At 41.5% G+C, this 19,963-nt stretch overlaps 1 protein-coding gene across 3 annotated transcripts in view; it reads right to left on the bottom strand.

The window, feature by feature from the left end:
- GRTP1 (growth hormone regulated TBC protein 1) overlaps positions 1–19,008 on the bottom strand; it is a 39,705-nt gene extending 20,697 nt beyond the window's left edge. The window contains exons 1-5 of one of the 3 annotated variants that reach the window (XM_052773973.1): positions 18,797–18,924; positions 17,966–18,331; positions 15,923–16,074; positions 9,320–9,478; positions 2,007–2,131 (exon numbers count right to left, since the gene is read on the bottom strand). In XM_052773973.1, coding sequence (XP_052629933.1) covers positions 2,007–2,131; positions 9,320–9,478; positions 15,923–16,074; positions 17,966–18,003 — 474 coding nt within the window. In that variant the 5' untranslated portion in view covers positions 18,004–18,331; positions 18,797–18,924. Of the gene's footprint in view, positions 1–2,006; positions 2,132–9,319; positions 9,479–15,922; positions 16,075–17,227; positions 17,249–17,965; positions 18,332–18,796 lie in introns of those variants that run through there. The other 2 variants (XM_052773974.1, XM_052773972.1) reach the window with 2 other exon arrangements.
- Between the last annotated feature and the right edge of the window lie 955 nt (positions 19,009–19,963).

Raw genomic sequence — 19,963 nt, 5'->3', positions numbered from 1 at the left:
TAAATGCCAGTAAGTACCATAAATGCAGTAGCATTATGGAAACATCCCCTGAAGAGCCTTCAGTCAGTAAAAGCTCTGCAAAACACTTGGGGGGGAGGGGGGGGGAAATTCAATTTTTCACTCCAAGTTTTCTAGTTTACAGGGTCTCCCTTATCATGCAGTGGGTATCGCTATATCTATCTTGATGAAGCCAGCTGCTTCACTAGCAGAAAAGGTGATTTCCTGAAACTCTGCTTGATTTACAACATGCCTTGGAAAGCAGATGTTGACCTTTGGTTTATGTTCTAATTATTTAGCCAGAAAAGATAACATTCATCCTGTGAAGAGACCAGAGGTGAAAAGAAATCACATGAGGCTTTTTAAGTCTTCTTCTGTCATCTCCAGTGTTCATAATGCCAAGTCAAAATGCAAAGATTAGCCCATTAAACAGTTAATGTACCAAAACTTTTTAGAAACAATTGGACAAAAAAATTTTGGGTAGAAGCTAGCATGGTCTAGAGCTAAAGTCCTATGAGGAGCAGCTGAGGGAACTGGGGTCTCTCCTGGAGAGAAGGAGGCTGAGGGGAAACCTTATTGCTCTCTGCAACTACCTGAAAGGAGGTTGTAGCGAGGTGGGGGTCAATCTCTTCTCCCAAGTAACAAGCAATAGGCCAAGAGGAAATGGCCTCAAGTTGCACCAGGGGAGGTTTAGATTGGACATTTGGAAAAAATTCTTCACCAAAAGGGTTGTCAGGCATTGGCACAGGCCACCCAGGGAAGTGGTGGAGTCACCATCCCTGGATGCATTTAAAAGACATATAGATGTGGTGCTTAGGGACATGGTTTAGTGGTGGACTTGGCAGTGTTGGGTTAACAGCTGGACTCTGATCTTAAAGGTCTTTTCCAACCTAAATGATTCTATGGTTTAGGAGTTGTGTATATTTGTGGGTATAACTACCTCTGTATAGGAGCCTGACACTTACAAAAAAGCGTATTCATAATTCTACCCCTTCTGTTATTCTCAAAATATTAAAATTGTATTTTAATAAATACATAATACTGAAAATAATAAAAATCATTAATCTTTTACTCCCATTCTTCAAGTAATTTCTGTACTAAAAGTGGTTGGGATACACAAAAAGAAATTTTTTCGTGACTTCAGTTTAGGTTTAAGTCCCTCTAAGTCTTCTCCTCTCCAGATTTCAGTAAATATAATACATATTCTTTTAACTTAGTACAGTAAATACAACTGTTCCAACCTTTCTCAACTGACATGAGGTATAGGTTAGCACACATATCCTTGGTGAGGAAGGGGAGGAGAGGACTTAATAAGCGAACTGAAAACACATTTTGCTCATGACAGTTCCCGCTTCTTTATGATCCTTATAGATGGCTGCTTTTTCCTTGACTGACATGAATCAATTTTTAACTTCTTTGTGTCGCCCAGGAAACTTTACAGTACTTGGCAGCGACAACAGGAGCTTTTCTGAGCTGCCATCCAAGCAGGATCAGGTTGTATTTCAAATTTTCTTCTTACATGCCTGTCTGTACTGGGAGATGGCACCAAATAAACACTACCACCCCCCCCAACTACGTGATGTCACATGAATGCTGGTCTTCCTCTATTTTGAAAAATATGACAGTGAAAACAAAGGAAATTGAGATCTCTTAATGCTTCACACATACCAAGGACTGTTTTGGGAAAGATGGCAGGAGGGAGGAAGAGGGAAAGGCAAGCTCTCTTTCTCTTCCTCTCCGAAACAACTAATCTTGATACAACCATATGTGATAAAACATTTATTTGCAGCTAACAAATGGAACCAAACATGATCAAGCTACCTACAAAAAAGGCCACAGAGAAACTCACAAGGACATTTGAACTTGCTGGAAGTGATTCATTCCCCCCCAGGGCCATTTTAAAAACAGAAATAGTTTGTGGATCTGCTTCTAAAAACGCACATTCAAATGGACAAGAACAACTACCATTGGTGAAATGCAGCATTGTTTAAAAAACAGTGATTACATACCTGACAATATCCTACTGCTTTATTATGATGCCCATATGCTACCAATACATTGTAGAGTGTATGCTGCAAACATGGATCAGCAGTTTTGCGGAATTTTACGTTATCTGGAAATGTTCTGTTCATGTCTAGACAAAAGGGAAAAATACCAAAATTAAGAGCCATTCCCTCCTTCACTTTCCAAACAAACTTTTACAGCTCTTCTGAAGTACAACTGAAACTTCACTATGGTTCACTGAACTGTAGTTTTGGTGGATGGATTTTAAGAAACAGGTTTACCTCCATTTTGGCTAAAAGGCCATCTGTGTTCAAGGATAATCTATTCCTAGAAAGATTAATCCTATTAGTGTACAGAAATCAATTTCATGCAGAACTAAAGAAACTCTCCTGCAGATTGGACTCTGTGTCTGACTGCAAAGGCTAAAATGAAAGCAAACCAGACATTTAGACTGACAGAAACAACATGTACCAAATTTATCTAGCCAAGTGGCATGATATGAACTGCACCTCTAGGAAAGCATATTCTCATAACAAATCAGATGAACTTTCAACTGACTTGTTCAGTGAACTTCTACCAAACAGTCCCAAACAGCTTAAAAGAAAAAAAAAAAAAAAAAAAGTGTCCTGTTCCTGCAGCTGGTGACTTCCACTTAAAATCACTTTTTTAGAGTTTTTTTGAAGTTTCTCCATGATGTGACCATGAGAAAAGTTGTTTCTTCATTGGTGCAAAATCACCGAGAAGGACAGTGATTTTTGATATCCAAGCAGCAGAGCACATCCCAGATGCTTCATGCTCAGTCCTAAACCAAGTTAAGGACTATGCAATTACTGACATTTCAAAACATTCATTTCTTCCACACTAAACATGAATAGTAGGACTCATCTCTCATTACAAAGGTCTAAAAATTAGACATGCAAGTTTGAGCTAGTCACCCAAAATTCCCTTTAGTTGTTGGCAAGAAACAAGGCAGAGTTAATTTTTTGGCCTGCTTCACTCCATAAAGAGGGAACCCAAAGACACTAGTCCAGACTCGTGCATCTGATTTTTAGAAGCTTAAGTTGGGGAGAAAAACCCTATTCAAAAGTTACTTTGAAGATTTTCAAAACCCAAGATTTATTAATAAAATATGAATAGTTGTTTTGGTTATGTTTAACAAAAATTGGGTTGAAGTTAAAAAAAAATTCAGTAACAGCACTACTGTACAGATATCTATGTCCTAAGAGTTATCACTTCTTATCAGCCTTTTCCTGCATAAAAGAAGTCTCTTACAGCTTTGACACAAAGTTGAGCTGTAAGCAACCAAAGGAAGAAAGCTCCCCCAAAATCACAAGTAATGTAATGGAAGTCACAAGTATGAAAAAGTTATCACACTAATCACTACTTCTTCCTTTTAAAGTGAACAAATCATTTACAGAAATGGGAGGGCAAGGAAATATTTCACTTCACCTCTCATGTGACTGAAAAGAAAAACACAAGGAAAAAGACAATTTTTAAAAGGACTTGAGCAACAGCCAGTTCTAAGGTAAATAAATCTGTTTTGTTTCCTTCTTGGTAGCAAGAGCAGCATAGTATTTGCATAATCAAAATTTGGTTTTTTATTAAAGTATATGCTAGATGTTACAGAAAAGATTAATGCTGACATTTCAGTTACAGCTCTTCCCCTCAGCTATGCAGAACAAGGGTGCGGGGGAGTACAAGTCCATCACACCCAGAGCACAGACTACTCAAACTGAACTCATCTTTAATTTCACTACCTGAGGAAGGCCTACAGTTGAGAGAATCAGCTCCAATTTGCTTTCTGATTGCAGAGCATGTTTTTTTCCACAAGGACTGGGGGAAGTTTTCCCTAATTTTATGAAGGATTTAAAACTTTTCTTATATTTAGTAACAACATTTTAGTTTGGGGGGAGGTGACAGGCACAAAAAGAAGATACAAGAGCTAGAAGTCTTTACACTTAATAGAAGATATGGGGCATGGTCTCACAGGACTCCTTGTGCCAGATTATTATCTTGAGTGCACCAAGAGCAGGGGGTCCCGCTTCCTCTCCATCCTCCCCGTTCTGCCCCATTTGCATGCTCTCCCTCTTCCTCCAGCTCTCTGACTGCAAGGTGAGGGAAGTCAACCCTCGAGCACACACAAACTGATATGTTTTACCATACTACAAGACAACTGCCAGAGATGACTTGAGGCAAACGGCAGGAGCAGGCAAGAGCTGTTCACTTGACTTGAGCATTTACACCCACTTTAGTACATCAGTCCCAGAGGAGACATCCAAACACTTCCTTCTGCTGCTCTGCACAGCCCACACTCTGACCTGCTATGCATTAATCTACTTCATTCTTGATAGACATTAGCATCCAAAGGAACACAGCCTCAAACTAGTCCAGTTTGGGGAAAAAATATCAGAATTGTTTTCAAGCAGGGAAATGAACATTAGAACTTTATACTCCTAGATAAACCCCAAAACTATGACCATCTTGTGGTTGTGTGCAGATCTGCTGGCTACAACCAAACTAGGTATAGGAGCATGGGACCGGGGAGAAGGCCTTCGCAGTAAATTCAGATTAAATCCCAATAGCATTTTTTTTTAGATGATCTTTCAGTGCTGTGAGATGTCAGTGTTACACTGCTGTGAAACAAAAACAACAGCTTTCCTTTCTTGTTGATTTATCCCTGTGCAGCAACCACGAGAAGACCATTGGCTTGTTTCTTCCCCTTCACAGGTCTGCAGTATTTCTACCTCTCATTTAGTAATACAAACATAGGCAGAAAGCCACATTAGCTTCAGTTTATAAAACAGACACCTGTTTTGGTACCTGGAATCACAATTGTTGATGCTAATTCTGGAGCAAAGAGATTTAAATGTGCAGTCCTGAAAACTAATGCTTTTGTACCAGTCTTGTGCTTTTTATATTTAGAGTACTTCAAAAGCCAGCCACCTACAAGTCAACCTTCTGCATCTTGCTATCTCGTCCTTTCTGTTCTTACCTTCATATCCAGGTGCTTCCCACTCCCAGACACAGCACCCAGTAAATTACACAGGTATTTTTTATAACTAACATCCTATACTGCACTTACAGTCACTTCTTTGCTACTGCTACATCTGCAACTCGAGTAGCTTCTGCTCTGAATATCTTCCAGGCAGGTATTTATTTTATTTTTTTTAACTAGTAAAGAGCAGAACAAAAATTTGCCTCGACTGCCAACTACAAGCATTCAAAAACTCCACTGCAAACCTCCAGAATAACGAGGTTAGGTCATCAATTACAACTTGTAAAAATAATATACTTAAAGGGTATTTTAAATTTGTTGTAACTGGATATTTAGGACTCATCTTCAAGCTTTTCCCTGCAACGCCTGGAACTAGAAATTGTTTTGGAGGTTTGGGGTTTTTTGGGGGGGGGTTTTTTGGTTTTTTTTTAAGTTAAGGTCAAGTTTGCTATCACCTAAAACCAGAGACACTGAGCCTCACACCACCACCAGCACCAAGTAACAGTTCAATAGCTTGCAGCAATCAAGAAAGCCAACAGGGTTAGGATTTCCCACAAAAGAACTATAATGCCACTGTATAAATCCGAGAAGCACCCGCATAAATTCCAGTCCCCTTCATCTCCAAAAGGTGGTATCAGAATTGGAGAAATCGCAGAAGAGAATGGCAACAAGGAAGATCATAGGTATGAAATGGCTACCACACATAGTATAAAACAAGGTGGATTAGAGCTCCTTAGTTTGGACAGAGATACTTATGAGCAAGACAGCACAAATCTGCAAAATCATGAGCAAGGTAAATGACACGAAAAAGGAGCAACCAGATTTTTTTCGTGTGAATTTTTTTCCCCATCCAGTGTGACTAACTACAAACATGCAGCATATGATTCAGGAACTCCCCAAACCACAGATAACTGGCGACTAGGAAAAACATTCTGAGGAAGTATCACTACACACTTTACTCCTCCAGTTCCTCCTTTAGCTGTTCTGGTAGACAGAACACCAGGTGAGGTAGCCATTCGGATATGAACTGATATGGCTTCTCCTACAGAGAGCCAGAAGAGCTGACACAGCTGTTCCCCTTGCTCTTGCACAGTTAAATGCCCTAAACTCACATGAAAATTCCCGACCTTCGCTAATAGTTTAACCCCATTCAGAGAAGCTTATTAGTGCTTTGATAGGAAAATATTCACTGCCTCCAGTGAAGTGGCAATGGCTATTTTTCAAATTACTTTTCTGAACCCGTCAAACTAAACTAAGATCCTGCAACTACTATCCAATCCACACAGATCCAATCCAAGTCAGATCCTTGCGCCAGCAGTCATGCAGTGCGGTGCAGGCTCAGGGGACTGACTGATAAATATCAGACCCTGGCTTTCGTGGCACCTACAACTCCTCCTCATGAAATGCGAGAGTGGAAGTGTGGGTATTAGCTGCATGTGCATGCAAGACAACTTGCAGACACAGACATACTTACTCTGAAATTCTACAGCCCAGCCTAAGGGGGGCTTACGGCAAGGAAGCTACATCAGCTTACACCCCAGCCCTTCTGTAACCAGCACATAGCCTTTGCGTTAGGACAGCCACATTTGTATCCTGCCAACATAATTTATCCTACTAAACTTTACTATAATAGGGCATGAACAACAAAGCTCAGTAGGAATGCATGCCCTTCTAAATGTGTACATAAACTAAGCCATGAAAATTTCCATCAAAATTTAGAGACCTGCATTCTTTAAGCTCTTATTTTTTTATGTTTAGAGTAAGAAGCCTGCTGTCTTCTACATTTCACTTAAAACAAACAAAAAAACCCCCCAAAAAACTATGTTCAAAGAGCAAATATATAAAACAAAATCAGCAATAAAGCCCATCAGTTAAGGATCAGCAAGTTAAAAAAATTGGTGAAAGGACAGTTTAGATGTATTTAGCTGAAACACTTTTGCTGCTATTACTAATCAGATTTTTCTTCAAAGATTAGACCATTTCTCTACACAGTCTACCTGCACTTTTTAACCTGATTATATCCCATTAAAAACATTCCCATATTGAAAGTAAGTTCCAAGCGTACACAAAAATTGTTTGGAGCTTCTAGGCATGTAAAAGAAACAGGACACATTGGTTCTTACACAAGTTTTAAATTGAATTTGAAATAAAGTCTTTGGTTGGCCTTGTCCTCCTGCCCCTCCCCCTGAAAAAAAAGAAAGCATGGTGGTGGTTCTCTTGTTTTTAAACCGCAGCATTGTCCTGGGTGATAACTTTACAGCTAGACCATAGGACTAAATACAACACAATTGCCTGAAAATTTTGGAAACTGCAGACATGAGAAGTGAACAGCAGCAAGATTCCACATTTTACTTTAGTTTATTGTTAAAAACAACTACAGTGATGGGAAAACAACACAGGCAGAAAAACTGAATGTCAGACAACAATTCACACTGAAACAGTCCTCAGCTAAAGCCCACTATAAAATACAGTCAACGGGTGCATTGAGTTTATTAAACACAAAGTTTCCATTCACCTTAAGTACTTTGCTCCTTCCATCCGTCATACATTTGCATTGTTTCTTCCTTTCTGAAGGGAAATCTATCACCCTGGAGTCTGAGGTCCTTTTTTTTTTTTTTTTCCCTCCAATAAAATCCTCCAACCCATTTTTCTTTATCCCTTCCCTCATTTGCTCCTTGTTAGTTTTCTTTCTGCAGTTTTCCAATCAATGCAGTAGCTCTTCCAAAACTTTATTTCCTCCATAATTCACAAAAAGATCTTTATCTTCTTCCATTATTCCCCCCCTCCCCCAAAATATTTTTATTTCATGGTATAACCTGTGTGCAAAGCCACCTACTGTCATGATATGATCCTTCATGCCATTGTCTAGTATTGGAAAAGAAATTGTCTGCAAATCCCTCTTGCAGCATTTATACCCCAACTGAATACAGTTTGATTCTTCTCCAGGCTGGCTTTGGAAAGTCATCTTAGTAGCTCCCTCTACGAATAGAGGGAGTATTCATAGTTAGAGCTCTACTGTTTGTAGTTCTGAGCAGGATATGAGCCTGAAGATTTCTGGCTAGTCTTCATATTCATAGGAACATGAAAGTTTATGCTCCAAAATGCCTTACTAAGGCGTGTAGTCCCAAAAGCCCACAGTGCTGCTGTTGCAGGGAGAGGCGGAAGAGAAACTCAGCATAAACCAAAAAGTGTTCTGATGGTTATGCAACTTGAATAAAAATCCATAAAGCCCCAGCTTTAACTACCTGGCTTTTTCAAGTAGAAAAAGACAACAACTGCACCTGCCATTCTAACAATACAACCTCAGCATTGTGCTTGTCTGGAGCACAGCCCAACCTCTTGACTCATTAATTGGGCAATTCCGCCAATATCAGCTTCTCTACAAAAACTCTGCTGCAGCAGGTTGAGAAGTTTCAGGACAAACATCAGTTACATCAAACTTCTACTTGCTTGTCCTCCCCTACTGCCTCTTTTAAACACCCAGTGGGCCAGTCTGAGGTCTAGTTGCCCTAATACCCTGTCACCAATTTTGGCCACCAATCAATGTTCGCAGACAGCACATATGAAACTGGATTAGTAGAGGAGGGGTATTTCTCCTCCTTTACTTCAATTCTTTCAGGGATTTACATTTAGTATTCAGGATTTCATGCATCAAGTGGATTTCCCCACCCCTCAGTTTGTCAAATTCCTTTTTAAACTAGTTCATACTTCTGGCCTCAGCAGCACCCTCCACTAACAAGTGCCACAATTCAGTAATATGCTCTTCTAAACCTGCAGCATGGCAAATTTCATTCAGTGTCCTTGGTTCTCATGTTACAAGAAACAAACAACAATTGCTCCCCATTCACACTCTCTACACCATTTATAATTCATATAGGTCTATCAGCAGCTTTTTCTCAGCAGCCTTTTTCCTCGAGCTGAAATCCTAGCGTACTTCACCTGCCTCATACAGACACTGTATCACATCTTCAACATCCCTGCTGCTCTTCCAGTGTCCTATTGGGAAAGGAGTAAGGAGAAACAGACCCAAAGGCAGGTCTCATGGTACAAAGTTATCACTTAAGAGACAACATAATAATGTTTTCTAGCTTGTTCTCTGTTCCTTCCCAAATAATTTCTAATCTTCCTTAATGCTTTTGATCACATGATGAACCTGGAAAGATCTGTGCTGTTAAAGAGTTTATGGCTAATCTAATTTACATGTTAATTCAGCTCTTAAACCACTACTACAGAAACTAAGTTTTCCATTACATAAGTCAATCTCTGACATTTAAGGACATAGGACAGATAAACACAGATAAACAGTGTTATCAAAACAATAACCTGTTTTGATTGCTTCAACCAGCTTGTCATTCTTCTCTCCTTCAAGCAGCCTGTGGTAATATCCAGGGTTTTGTTCCATGTTGGCTTGGGCCCCACTCACAATCATCCAGATCAATGCACGGTGTTCATTGGGGATACCTTTCCTGATATATCTCTTCACTGCAAAACAAGAAGTTTGGTGGTTTGTTGGTTTGGTTTTTTTTTTTTGGTTGGTTGGGTTCTTAAATAAATAAAAAAATCCAGCTGTTTTTTTCTTTTGGAAATGAGCAACAGAAAGTTGAGACTTCACAGGAAAACTCTTGACTAGAGATTATTATGCTTTCTCTCCTATGCTACCATTTAGGATAAGCATTTCCTTCTCAGCTACATAGTATATTTTAGACTCACTCCTAAGTTCTTGCCACTCAGACTCCCCACACAGATCTCTAGACTGAGGCTTTCCTTCCTCCTCTATTCCCCCATTAGGATTTTGAATCCTTTCCTCTTCCCACCTTTTCAGATAGAGATATGAACAGTAAAGTTTCCCCTTGATCTTTATCTTTTTTTCATTCAGACGAGTACTGACTTTTTCTTTCCCTGTGTTACCAATGGCCTCTGACATGATAGCCCTTTCCATTTGCTTGGATATGCTCTAGCATAAATGGCTATTTTAACATCACCCTAGGATTTCAGCTTAGCACCTAACCACTGAAATCAGAGCAGAAACTGATAAATATGAAATCTGTGGCTACTGTCTAGATGAGCTTCTGGAAGAACTGGAGGTGTGAGTAAGCAGCAGATGATTTTTTCCTAGAATAACTGGGGAAGTCTTTTCAAATCTAAAGTAGCTCTTATCTCCTGCATCATATTCATCATCAGGGTGTGCTTTGGGGGTTTTTTTTTAAGCAGATGATTCAGTGTAAATAACTAGGATGCAAGATTGCAGGAAGAAGCATCAGGCTAATGACAGCCAAAGCAGCTTCCTCCTAGGAATGGTATGAAAAATATTAATAAGGAGCCAATGCTGCTCAGTGGTTCATAATCTTAAATCAGCATTACCCCTTCTGACCCAAAAAGACAGTCAAATGTTTGAGATCCTTCTGCTTTTTCCAGGGAGCCAAAACTGACAAAGGAAACAGACATTTCTTACCAAATGAATGAGACTGTATCAATTAGAGTATCAATTTCTCCTCCCTAAACTCTATAGGACTCAAATGAGAGTGGGTATTTTTATTCCCCCTCCCCACACACACACAATACCATTACCTAATCTGGTTTTATCCAGTCACAATGATCTGTAACAGAGTGAAACAAGGTCTTACAACAACTCAGCCAGCCACTTTCTAAATACATGGCACCTACCTGCAGCTGCCTATCCTTTAGGAGCCAAAGCTGCTTTCCCAGTGTCCACAGAGAGATCCGTGCATCTCTAATGGGCATTTCACCCACCTAAAGTCTGGTACTTTCTCTCAAAGAAACACTCCTACCCTCAACATTTGCGATAAACACCTGGTCATCAGGGTACAGTTTCTGTTTAGCTTTTCAATGAGGATTTATACTATGGGTTACAGTCTCTACTGTTCTAGCTGCAAAGTAACTTTAACTACAACCTTCTTTTAGGCGGACTGGAAATAATTTCCTTGTTCCCATGGTTATTTAATAATCCCCACTTCATCTTTTTTACAAGATTTTGAACTCTAATGCTCAAGAAATCCTATAGATGGACATAGCAAATGCAGGAATGAGTACGAGGAACCAGTCCGATTTAGGTCAACAAGAAGAAACGTTTGGATGAGCCTGCGAGTGTCTCTAGAAGCAAATTTACTGGCTAAATTACTGGATTATTATATTCTAACACATAATTCCAGTGGTATTTTTTTCTGGAAAAACTGTCAATTCTGAAAGCATAGCCACCATCCACATCCAACAATACACGTTAAATTCAAGAGAAGCAGGGACAAGCCTTTGACACTGGTACAAGGGGAAAGCAGCCCTGCAGCACAGCATACGCTCATTATTCCTCAGTGTCCTCGTTCTCATGGTGATAGACAACCAGAGGCTTGTATCGCCCCAGGTGACTACCCCTGCTCCCTGACTCCCTGAGGAATGGAAAAGCCCTTTACATGGTGCTTTTCTTACACTGTTATCATACTTGCCAGGATCTGCAAACTGGCATACAGAAGCAGCAAAGTAGTTTTGAAAACAAGGACAGTTGCAATTTAGTATGTTTTATATATACTTATATTATTTATATCTCATATTCTATACATAAAATTGTATTGTTTTATACAAATATGTATTTATTTTGTTTTCTGTAGGCCCTTTTCCACATTACCCTCAGGAGGTAAAAGGCCCACAACAACAGTCCACACCACAGAATATCCTCCCACTGTAACATGTAAGAAGCTTTCACAGATGAAGCCGGATTGTGCATGTGTCTCCAGTCACACATCCAACTCCCAATTCTAAACCAAGGGCTTGATCTCTAAAGTAGCACTGCTGAATACCACCAAGCCCTGAGCATCCACGCACAGAATCACTCCCAGGATAACAACCACAGTGTACAGAACTCAGTCTAAGCTTTAAAACATGTTATAAAGAAGTATCTTTATGTGAAATTTTTGCCTGTGTTCATTAACAAAATATGAAATGTCCATTTTTAAGCAAACAAAAGCAGTCTTAATAATTCCATGACCTCTGACACCCAGTGCCAGTTTCTGCAGGTTTAGAGTCACACTTTATTAATATGTTTTTCTTGTTACTACCCTACATGATACGGTAGTATTCTAGAACTGCTGATAAATGCCCCAAGTAACTTCAAGAGAAAAATATGCAGAAAATAACATTTTCCAATACTGTGCACTACTTACAGTAACAAGATTTAAAAATAAGTAAATCACTTTAAACCTGCCTGTCCTTGTTTAATGGTAGAACATGAAAATTTTGGAGGTTTTTCCTTCTAGATGAAGTTGTAGTTACCTTTTCCCCCCCATTAACATAGTCTATGGTGTAGAGAGAAACAAAGTTTATGTAGGAAAACCCCATTTAAAAACTAAAATGATCTCATCTAAAATATGAGAAGAGTGTGATTTTGAGAAGCATCTCACTTTTCAGTTACTAACAATTACTGTTGAATGCTGAGGAAACTAACTTGGACCCTAGAGGAAAAATTCTACAAAAGAGCTGAAAACAGCATAAAACAAGGAATTGAAAGTTTTATTTTACGAATATACCACAGATACAAAGCAGATCTGTGCTGTAAATATTCAAGTTACAGTCAAACATGAAAACTGACTAAGATGGGCTGGAACCCCTGAGCTGGAACAGAAGTGCTCCTGTTATCAACACTGTTTAGTACCATCACTTTCACTGTATTTTATCAGCCTCAAAGACTAGAAAGCACCTTCTGCTACTGGTCAGTTTTGACGAATCCACTTACAGCCAAATTCTTTTACATAGCGTGCTTTTAATCAGAATTAAGCTACTTTGGGCAATTACGTCAGACAGTTGCCCACCTGTAAACAAGCCAGAGCAGAAAGCTGTCTTTTGGTCCCATAAAGGTAGCAGCTGAATGGAGAAAAGCAAAAATTAAGAGGATCTCAGTAGTCACAGAGAGAGAAAGGAGGCAAGTGATCAAACACTGACTGAAAATTCACATGTGCAGAGGAAACAGTTAAGATAACAAGGGTAGAGGGGGAAACAAAATACCAGAAAATAACAAAAAGGAAGAGACTGGAGAATGCGCAAAAGGAACTGTCAGTCAATATTCCCAAGGTCCGCCCTGCCGGAAGGCTGTAATCCAGAACAACAGGATACACTGCTTAATTACAGTTGTTAGAATGTAGTCCAATTATTTTTCTTTACAGTAGATCAGAATTATATACATACATACCACCCTGGATTGGAGGCAGACACAGTAGCATGTGAACACGCCACATTTCCAAACTGGAAAATTAACACAAGTCATCACTTCTTCCTGTTCACCCAGACAGGAATTATGAGCTTCTCTATGTGTAAAGACAAATGGGTGTGGAGCTACTGAGATACCACACGTACAATGCCTCTCTCACATCTACTAACAGCAGGACGCATTTTGAAAAGGCCCCAGTAGAACTCCGAATAAAGATATGGATTCACAGATACAGCTACTGCGTTCGGGGCAGGGGGAAACGGCAAATCAAATATTCTTCTTAATTCTAGCTTATGGCCAACTTGCAGCAGAGGGGAAGTTAATCAGAACCAGCAGCTCCTGAACAAAGCTTCAGAGCAATGAAGTCAGGTCCTGGAGGAGGGAAATGCAGTGCATCACAAGGCAGACCTTCTGCTCTCTGCCGGCCTGCAAGGAAATCACTGCAGGATCATCTTGCAGGATAAAGCACACGCCTGAAAAACTGCTTACATAATTCTAAGTGCACATGCCACAGACTTCAATCTTCATACTGATACAAGAAGGGAAGTATTTAAAAATCTGTAATTGTACAGGTTAACCAGTTGCTTTCCTCTTCCAAGGTATCAGTTGAGGATAATCATAGAATCATTTTGGTTGGAAAAGACCTTCAAGATCATCAAGTCCAACCATTAACCATGCCCCCTAAACCATGCCCTGGAGTACCCTGTCCACTCGCTTTTTGAATACCTCCAGGGATGGTGACTCAACCACTTCCCCGGGCAGCCCATTCCAATGTTTGACAACCCTCTCAGTAAAAAAATTTTTCCTAATATCTAACCTAAATCTCCCTTGCCTCAACTTGAGGCCATTTCCTCTTGTCCTATCTCCAGACACCTGCAGAAGAGACCAATAATGTGGGAGGCTTATTGTTAACAATGTAACAATGTAGAATGTACACTCAAAACTACATTTCCTCAACATTATTTATTCCAGTCACTCTCCTTAGAGCTACATATTACATATATGCATGAGAATGCATAGTCTACAAATTCAAGTATCTTTAGCAAAAGTTAGTAACATCAAAGATGATGTACCAGCCCAGAAGGGCTTGCTACAGTCAAGAGCCATTGCCTGTGTCCATTCAGTGGATTTGTGGCATCCCATTTTGCACAATCAGTAGTAGTGTGTTGGAGACGATTAAAGCCACGTTAATGGTTACTGCCATTACGTGGCTAGAGGGGCAGCATGACCATCGGTACTGAAGCCTGGTGGACAAGTTGAGAGATTTGGTCAAAGTTTTGACTCTGAAATAAGACCAAAGGCATTCACACTGTTTGTATCACAATAGCATTCTGTGTCCACAATGCTGGAACAGGGAACACAAGGGAAGAGAAATGTAACAAACTCACAGAAATTGCTAAAAGCTGCCACTGTCACAGTTCACACATTTTTAGAGAAGGAGATGAATCAAAACCTGAGATTATTTTTCCACAACAACTAGAAGACTAAGTTCTGCAGAATCTCAAAATCCTCACTAATTCAAAATACTGCACAGTTATTGCTATATTCAAACTTGACACCCTAAACAAAAGCTTCTTTACATTTGGAAGACAGAGAGAAGTAGCTACTTGCTGGTTAGCAGCATATGATCTAGCTGCTATAGCTCAAACCTACATTTTCTGGGACTCCTCAGCCTTAAAATGGACATACGTACACTAAATACACTGTTATACTTAAAATGTCTCACTAGTTACCACCTCATTCTTGGTGCCAAGAAAAAAAAAAAACAACCCCAAAACAACAAAACCACCAGAATTAGCAGTCAATGTCTGCACCTGAAGCACAGCTCTAAATATTCAGCTGTTACAGTCACTGCCTGATTAACTTTTGCTTAGTTTTACTCACTTTAACATACTTACAAAGAACTCTGCCCCACTCCAAAAGACTCCCAAGAGAAAGCAAGATGAACAGCATTATTAAGAGCAAAGAGGAAAATTTAGATGCTTATATGAAAAAATAACCCAGAGAAAGAGTGGGAGGAAACCCCCCCCCCCCTTCAGTTTCACAGGATTCCCTGCCACCTTCTGACTCCCTCCGTTTATTTCTCCCCATCTCTCTTGTAAGATAAAACATTACTAGAGGTTTTCTGGCTTTTCGAAGTGACCATTAACAGTTCCATCAGCATTTTATCCAATGTTTTATCAGCTCCTGCACTGATTTTACTTTCTTCATAAGGCATTTAGCATCAGTTCTTAGTACACACCTTTTTAGCTCTGAGGTGAACATCACTTTACAAAATGAGGATAAGAAGAGCTAGAAAATCTCAACAATCTAAAAAACTGTCAAAGAGTCAGCAACTGAGAGCCCTGGGGTTCAATACAGTGTCTTCTACATAATCTCATATCTTTTTAAAGAGAGCACAGAGCAGACTACAATACAACAAACAGCTGTAAAACGGCATCTTGAAGTGCCAGTGGCCGTAATCTCTGTATTACGGATGTAGTAAGATATTATAGCATATGCCAAAGAAGGATTACTCCTTCGTAAGCTTTAAATCAAATCAATGATCCCCCTAACAACAGCATCCTTGCTTATGTATTATTACTGTTTATACTACTGTTTTTCATTTGAAGACAAAAATAGTATTTAACATTCTAAAACACAAACCAATTTAATACGATATATATTGGTTCCAACATAATGCACTTTTACCTACAAACAGGCGTACAGCTCACCTTTTAAACTCTTCTGTATACTGTTATTCCCCTTTAGGAGCTTGGACCATTTTATTGCTCTTCTAGTGAGTACCACTAGATATCTGGAAAAGAAGGCTTCATAGGATGCATAATCAAAGTCTTCTGGCCTTTCAAACCCATATGGATCAACCCTACAAAATAAAAAAAGAATTCTTGTACAAATGTTTCTACGCACCTGGAGCTGAAAAAAAAAACGTGCAAGTATGCTTTAAATAACTTCCAGTTGCTATTTCTAAAAGCAGCTCAAAACTCCCTCCAACAAAAACCTACTTTACACAAACTGTTACACTCCGTTGAGCATATCGAAGCTGTGTAAGTAAATGAATTTAAACATGCACTGTTCAGTCAGTTTCACAGACTTCACTACTTTCAGAAGTAAGGAGTTTTTAGAGCACAGGGTCCATTGTGTGCAAAACTGACCCAAATTACGGCCACACAGAAGTCTGGGAGGTATTTTTCTCCACAATACAGGCAAACAGTTGAAAAGTATGAAGGTATAGCACAATAGCTCAAATATGGCCTGAACTCACTTTCCACATGGCTCTGCACAGAAAAATAACAACAAAAAGTAAAGTGTAGCAAGTTCCAAAGATTATTTTTAAAAGGGGTAATTTCTGAAGTTATCTTCGTGAAAGTATACAGCTTGGAAAAAAACACAAATCCTTGTGTCAATCTACCCTCTTCGTACGTAGTACCAAAAATGCTTATTTTATTATCTTTAACAGTTTTTCAGTGTCACAGCATGACACTGATGGAGTTTCAGAACTGGAAGTCTGATTCTGTTTTAGCTTGATATATCAAGTCACCTTGCTAAACTAGATTTACAGCAACTTCCCAGGACGCTTTATACCCACCAATTAACAACCTGAGCACAGAACACTCATAGGCTTCGTAGAAGTTAAACAGGCAGAGGGGTCTGTCTACGCAGAAAAGTTTGCAAGACAGACATGGAGGCTTGACTTCCAAAACCACTGCCCACTTCATTCATGGAGAAGGAATTTGCCCATGGAGCGGAACCAGCACAGCCTTGGGTAAACTCCAGCTCACGGGATTGTCATGGGTAGTAAAAGCATGAATCAGAAGAGGAACATTTTCATATTCAGACCTCCAATTAGTATTACCTAATCGGCTGTTATCAGAGTCACCTTTGTACCCATGTACTCCCCAAACCTGACACAAAACCCACAGGCGTAAAAAAACACCGAAACCCCCAACACCGGTTTCTCGGAAGGCACAGAACGTGAAAACGCACGCAAAAAAATTCTAACACCTCCACAAACACACATCTCATATTTATGCCAGCGAATGCCCAGGCAGCAAGCACTGAATAACTTCACTCTCAACTCCATTCCTGAGGTAAAAAGGGAAAATAAAGAGCCACGAAGTACGGTTTTAAGGAAGTCACCTTCCCTAACCTGCCTCCAGGCAGCGAGGGTTACCGCTGCCCCTCGCTGCCCTTGCGTTAACAGCCCCACCGGTGGGTCTGTGCCGGGGATTTCCCCGGGGAGAAGGCCTCTCCCCCCCGCAGACCCCTCGGCCACGTCCCGCCGGCCCCCCGCCCCAAACCCCAAGGGCTCTGAGAGGAATATCTTGCTCTCCCCGCATCGACCGGCTCCAAATTCACCCTCCACCACGGCTCCCCTCAGCCCTTCGTGTTTCTGGGCAAGATACCAGCGGGGGAGGAAAAAAAAAAAGGCTATTTTAAGGGACTACCAAAATAAATAAAAAAAAAGCCAAACGCCCTGCGAGGCGCTGAGAGTCACCGCTCCCGCCTCGCTCCCTCCCTCAGCCAGAGCGCCGCAGATTCACAAGAAAGTTGTAAAAGCGGTATTTTTAAAACGTGACGCACACCCACACACATCCTCCGCCCCGGCAGAGCCCGGGTGGGAGCGGCCACGGCCGGTCCCGGCGGGACGGACACACACACACACACACACACACACACCGGGCTCTCCCCTCAGAGCCGTCCCGCCACTCGAGCCCGGCACCGGCGACCCGAAGCACCGCCACCGGCAGCCCTACCTGTACGCCCAGTCCCGCCCGTCCTCTCGCTTCTCCATCGGCCTCCCCCCGCCCTCCACCACCTCCTCCGCCGGGGAACGCGGCGCCTCCGGCCGCGGGGGTCGGGCTCTCCTCAGGCCGAAGAACGCGGCGGCCCCATACGGCACGGCTCCCAGCTTCAACTCCTTCTCCCTTGCCGCCCTCCCAGGGGCGGGGGCGGCCGCCGGGTCCCGCCTCCCATGCCAGGGGCCGGGGGCCGGGCAGGGCAGCGGCGGTGCCGGCGGGGACGGGCCGGGGGGGTCGGTCCCGGTCCCCTCGAACGGCGAAGAGCTGTTGATCCGATTCTGGTGGTGGTTTAGGTTCGTCTGTTTCGCGTTTCTGTCACATCTTGGGGAAAAAAAAAAAAAAAAATAAAAAAAATCCGAGTGTTTTAGCGCGAGGGGAGTGTCTCACTAACATGGAGGGAGCGTGGCTGCAGGTACGGCCCTTCGAACCGAAGGAATTTCCCCACAAGCAACGAGAAGGGGTGGTTGTGTTAGTATTTCAATTTGCTCGGTTGCACTGGGCTTTTTTCCCCCGAATCCTCACGCTCTCCCATTTAATTTCCCCAGAATAAAGTCAATGCTTTGTTACATGGAAACATTACCAACTTCAGCTTCTGCCCGCTTACCTTTCCACCATAAGCTAACAATCGTTTAAATATTATTTAATAATAAATGGCAGGTAATACTACCCAAAATTACATCCAAAAAGGTTTCCCCATTTCCAGAACCCAGCTCTAACATTAGCACACTGCCCTTCACCTTCGGAGATGTCAAACCAACCCCAAAACTCACCTGGACTCTGCCCTACCTGGCCGCCAGCAGCTTTAATTCATAACACGCTGTGTAACAGAAGGGAGAGAGCAAAATTGTATCCCTGCTTGTCCTTTTTGAATCAAGTTCTGACTTTGCACCCAGCAAAGCGCTTGGAGAATTACAGCTACTGCCGGAGAAACATTATCGCGTTCAGCCGGCGAGTAAGAGCTGCTGAAGACAACAGATGGGATTTCACAAGGGAGAGCAACAGTTGTTCCCTCCCAGCACACTCCTGGAGAAAGCTACCTCCTCTCCGAGGGATCAAAGGCAATCACCCACACAGAAATGTGGAAGTAGTTTGGCTCCAACGGCAGGGAAAAAATACAGAGATTTGTACTTGGTTTAACTGCCGTCACAGAGCCCTAGAAGTTCGCGACTGTTCAGCAAAACATAATATTTAATTTTTTTTTTTTGTGGGAAAATTCTGTGCTTCAGCAGGCGTAGGGCTTTTCCTGCAGGAGAGCGGTCCCACTCAAATTACTGTGCGGCGTCACGAACACGCTCGGGTACTGGCAGGACTGGAACCTGATTACAAACCAGCCCGAGGAGAGCCGACCGGTGCCCGTGCCAAGCCTCTGCTTTGACATCCCGCCAGCGTTGCCTTGGCAGAGCGTAGGCAGAGGCATGCTCTGCAAACAGCTCTGCCCCACTGACTTGGTCAAAGTCGCACAGAAAATCCTTGGCAGAGCTGTGAATAGAAGGAGGTGACGGTGTCCCGCGGAAGGGAAGAAGGAAGCCTCAGTTAGCCTGAATACCCCTTTCACCCCCAAATCCTGAAGCCACGGGCTTGTTTGGTAACAGGGTGATACTTCACCTGACAAAGTCAGGCTCTTCGGTGCATGTTCCTTTTAAAATGGACCTGTCAAAAGTTCCCTGCAAGCAGCAGATTGTTTCTGTGATTAATTAAGGGTACATCTGCAGTGCATCAAGGGTAGCCTTGTCTATACCGCAGTGCATTTTTACTGTCAGCAAGCCTTAAATGTTATATACGGTTTCTGTTGCTCTAATACAAGCATAACAACTGTGTGGTTCACTCAGATCTATGCCCGTTTCACACAAAGGCTCCTATCAAGAAATTTCACATAACTCCTGTTAAGGAAGCAACTTAGAATGTTAATCGATTAATAAAAATAATTCCTAAATTTCAGTGCAATAATTGCAT

This window comes from Harpia harpyja, chromosome 22 (genome assembly GCF_026419915.1).
Source record: "Harpia harpyja isolate bHarHar1 chromosome 22, bHarHar1 primary haplotype, whole genome shotgun sequence".
NCBI classification, from domain to species: Eukaryota; Metazoa; Chordata; class Aves; order Accipitriformes; family Accipitridae; genus Harpia; species Harpia harpyja.
Note: the sequence above shows the minus strand (reverse complement) of the source record. Positions and strands in the feature narration are given on the sequence as shown.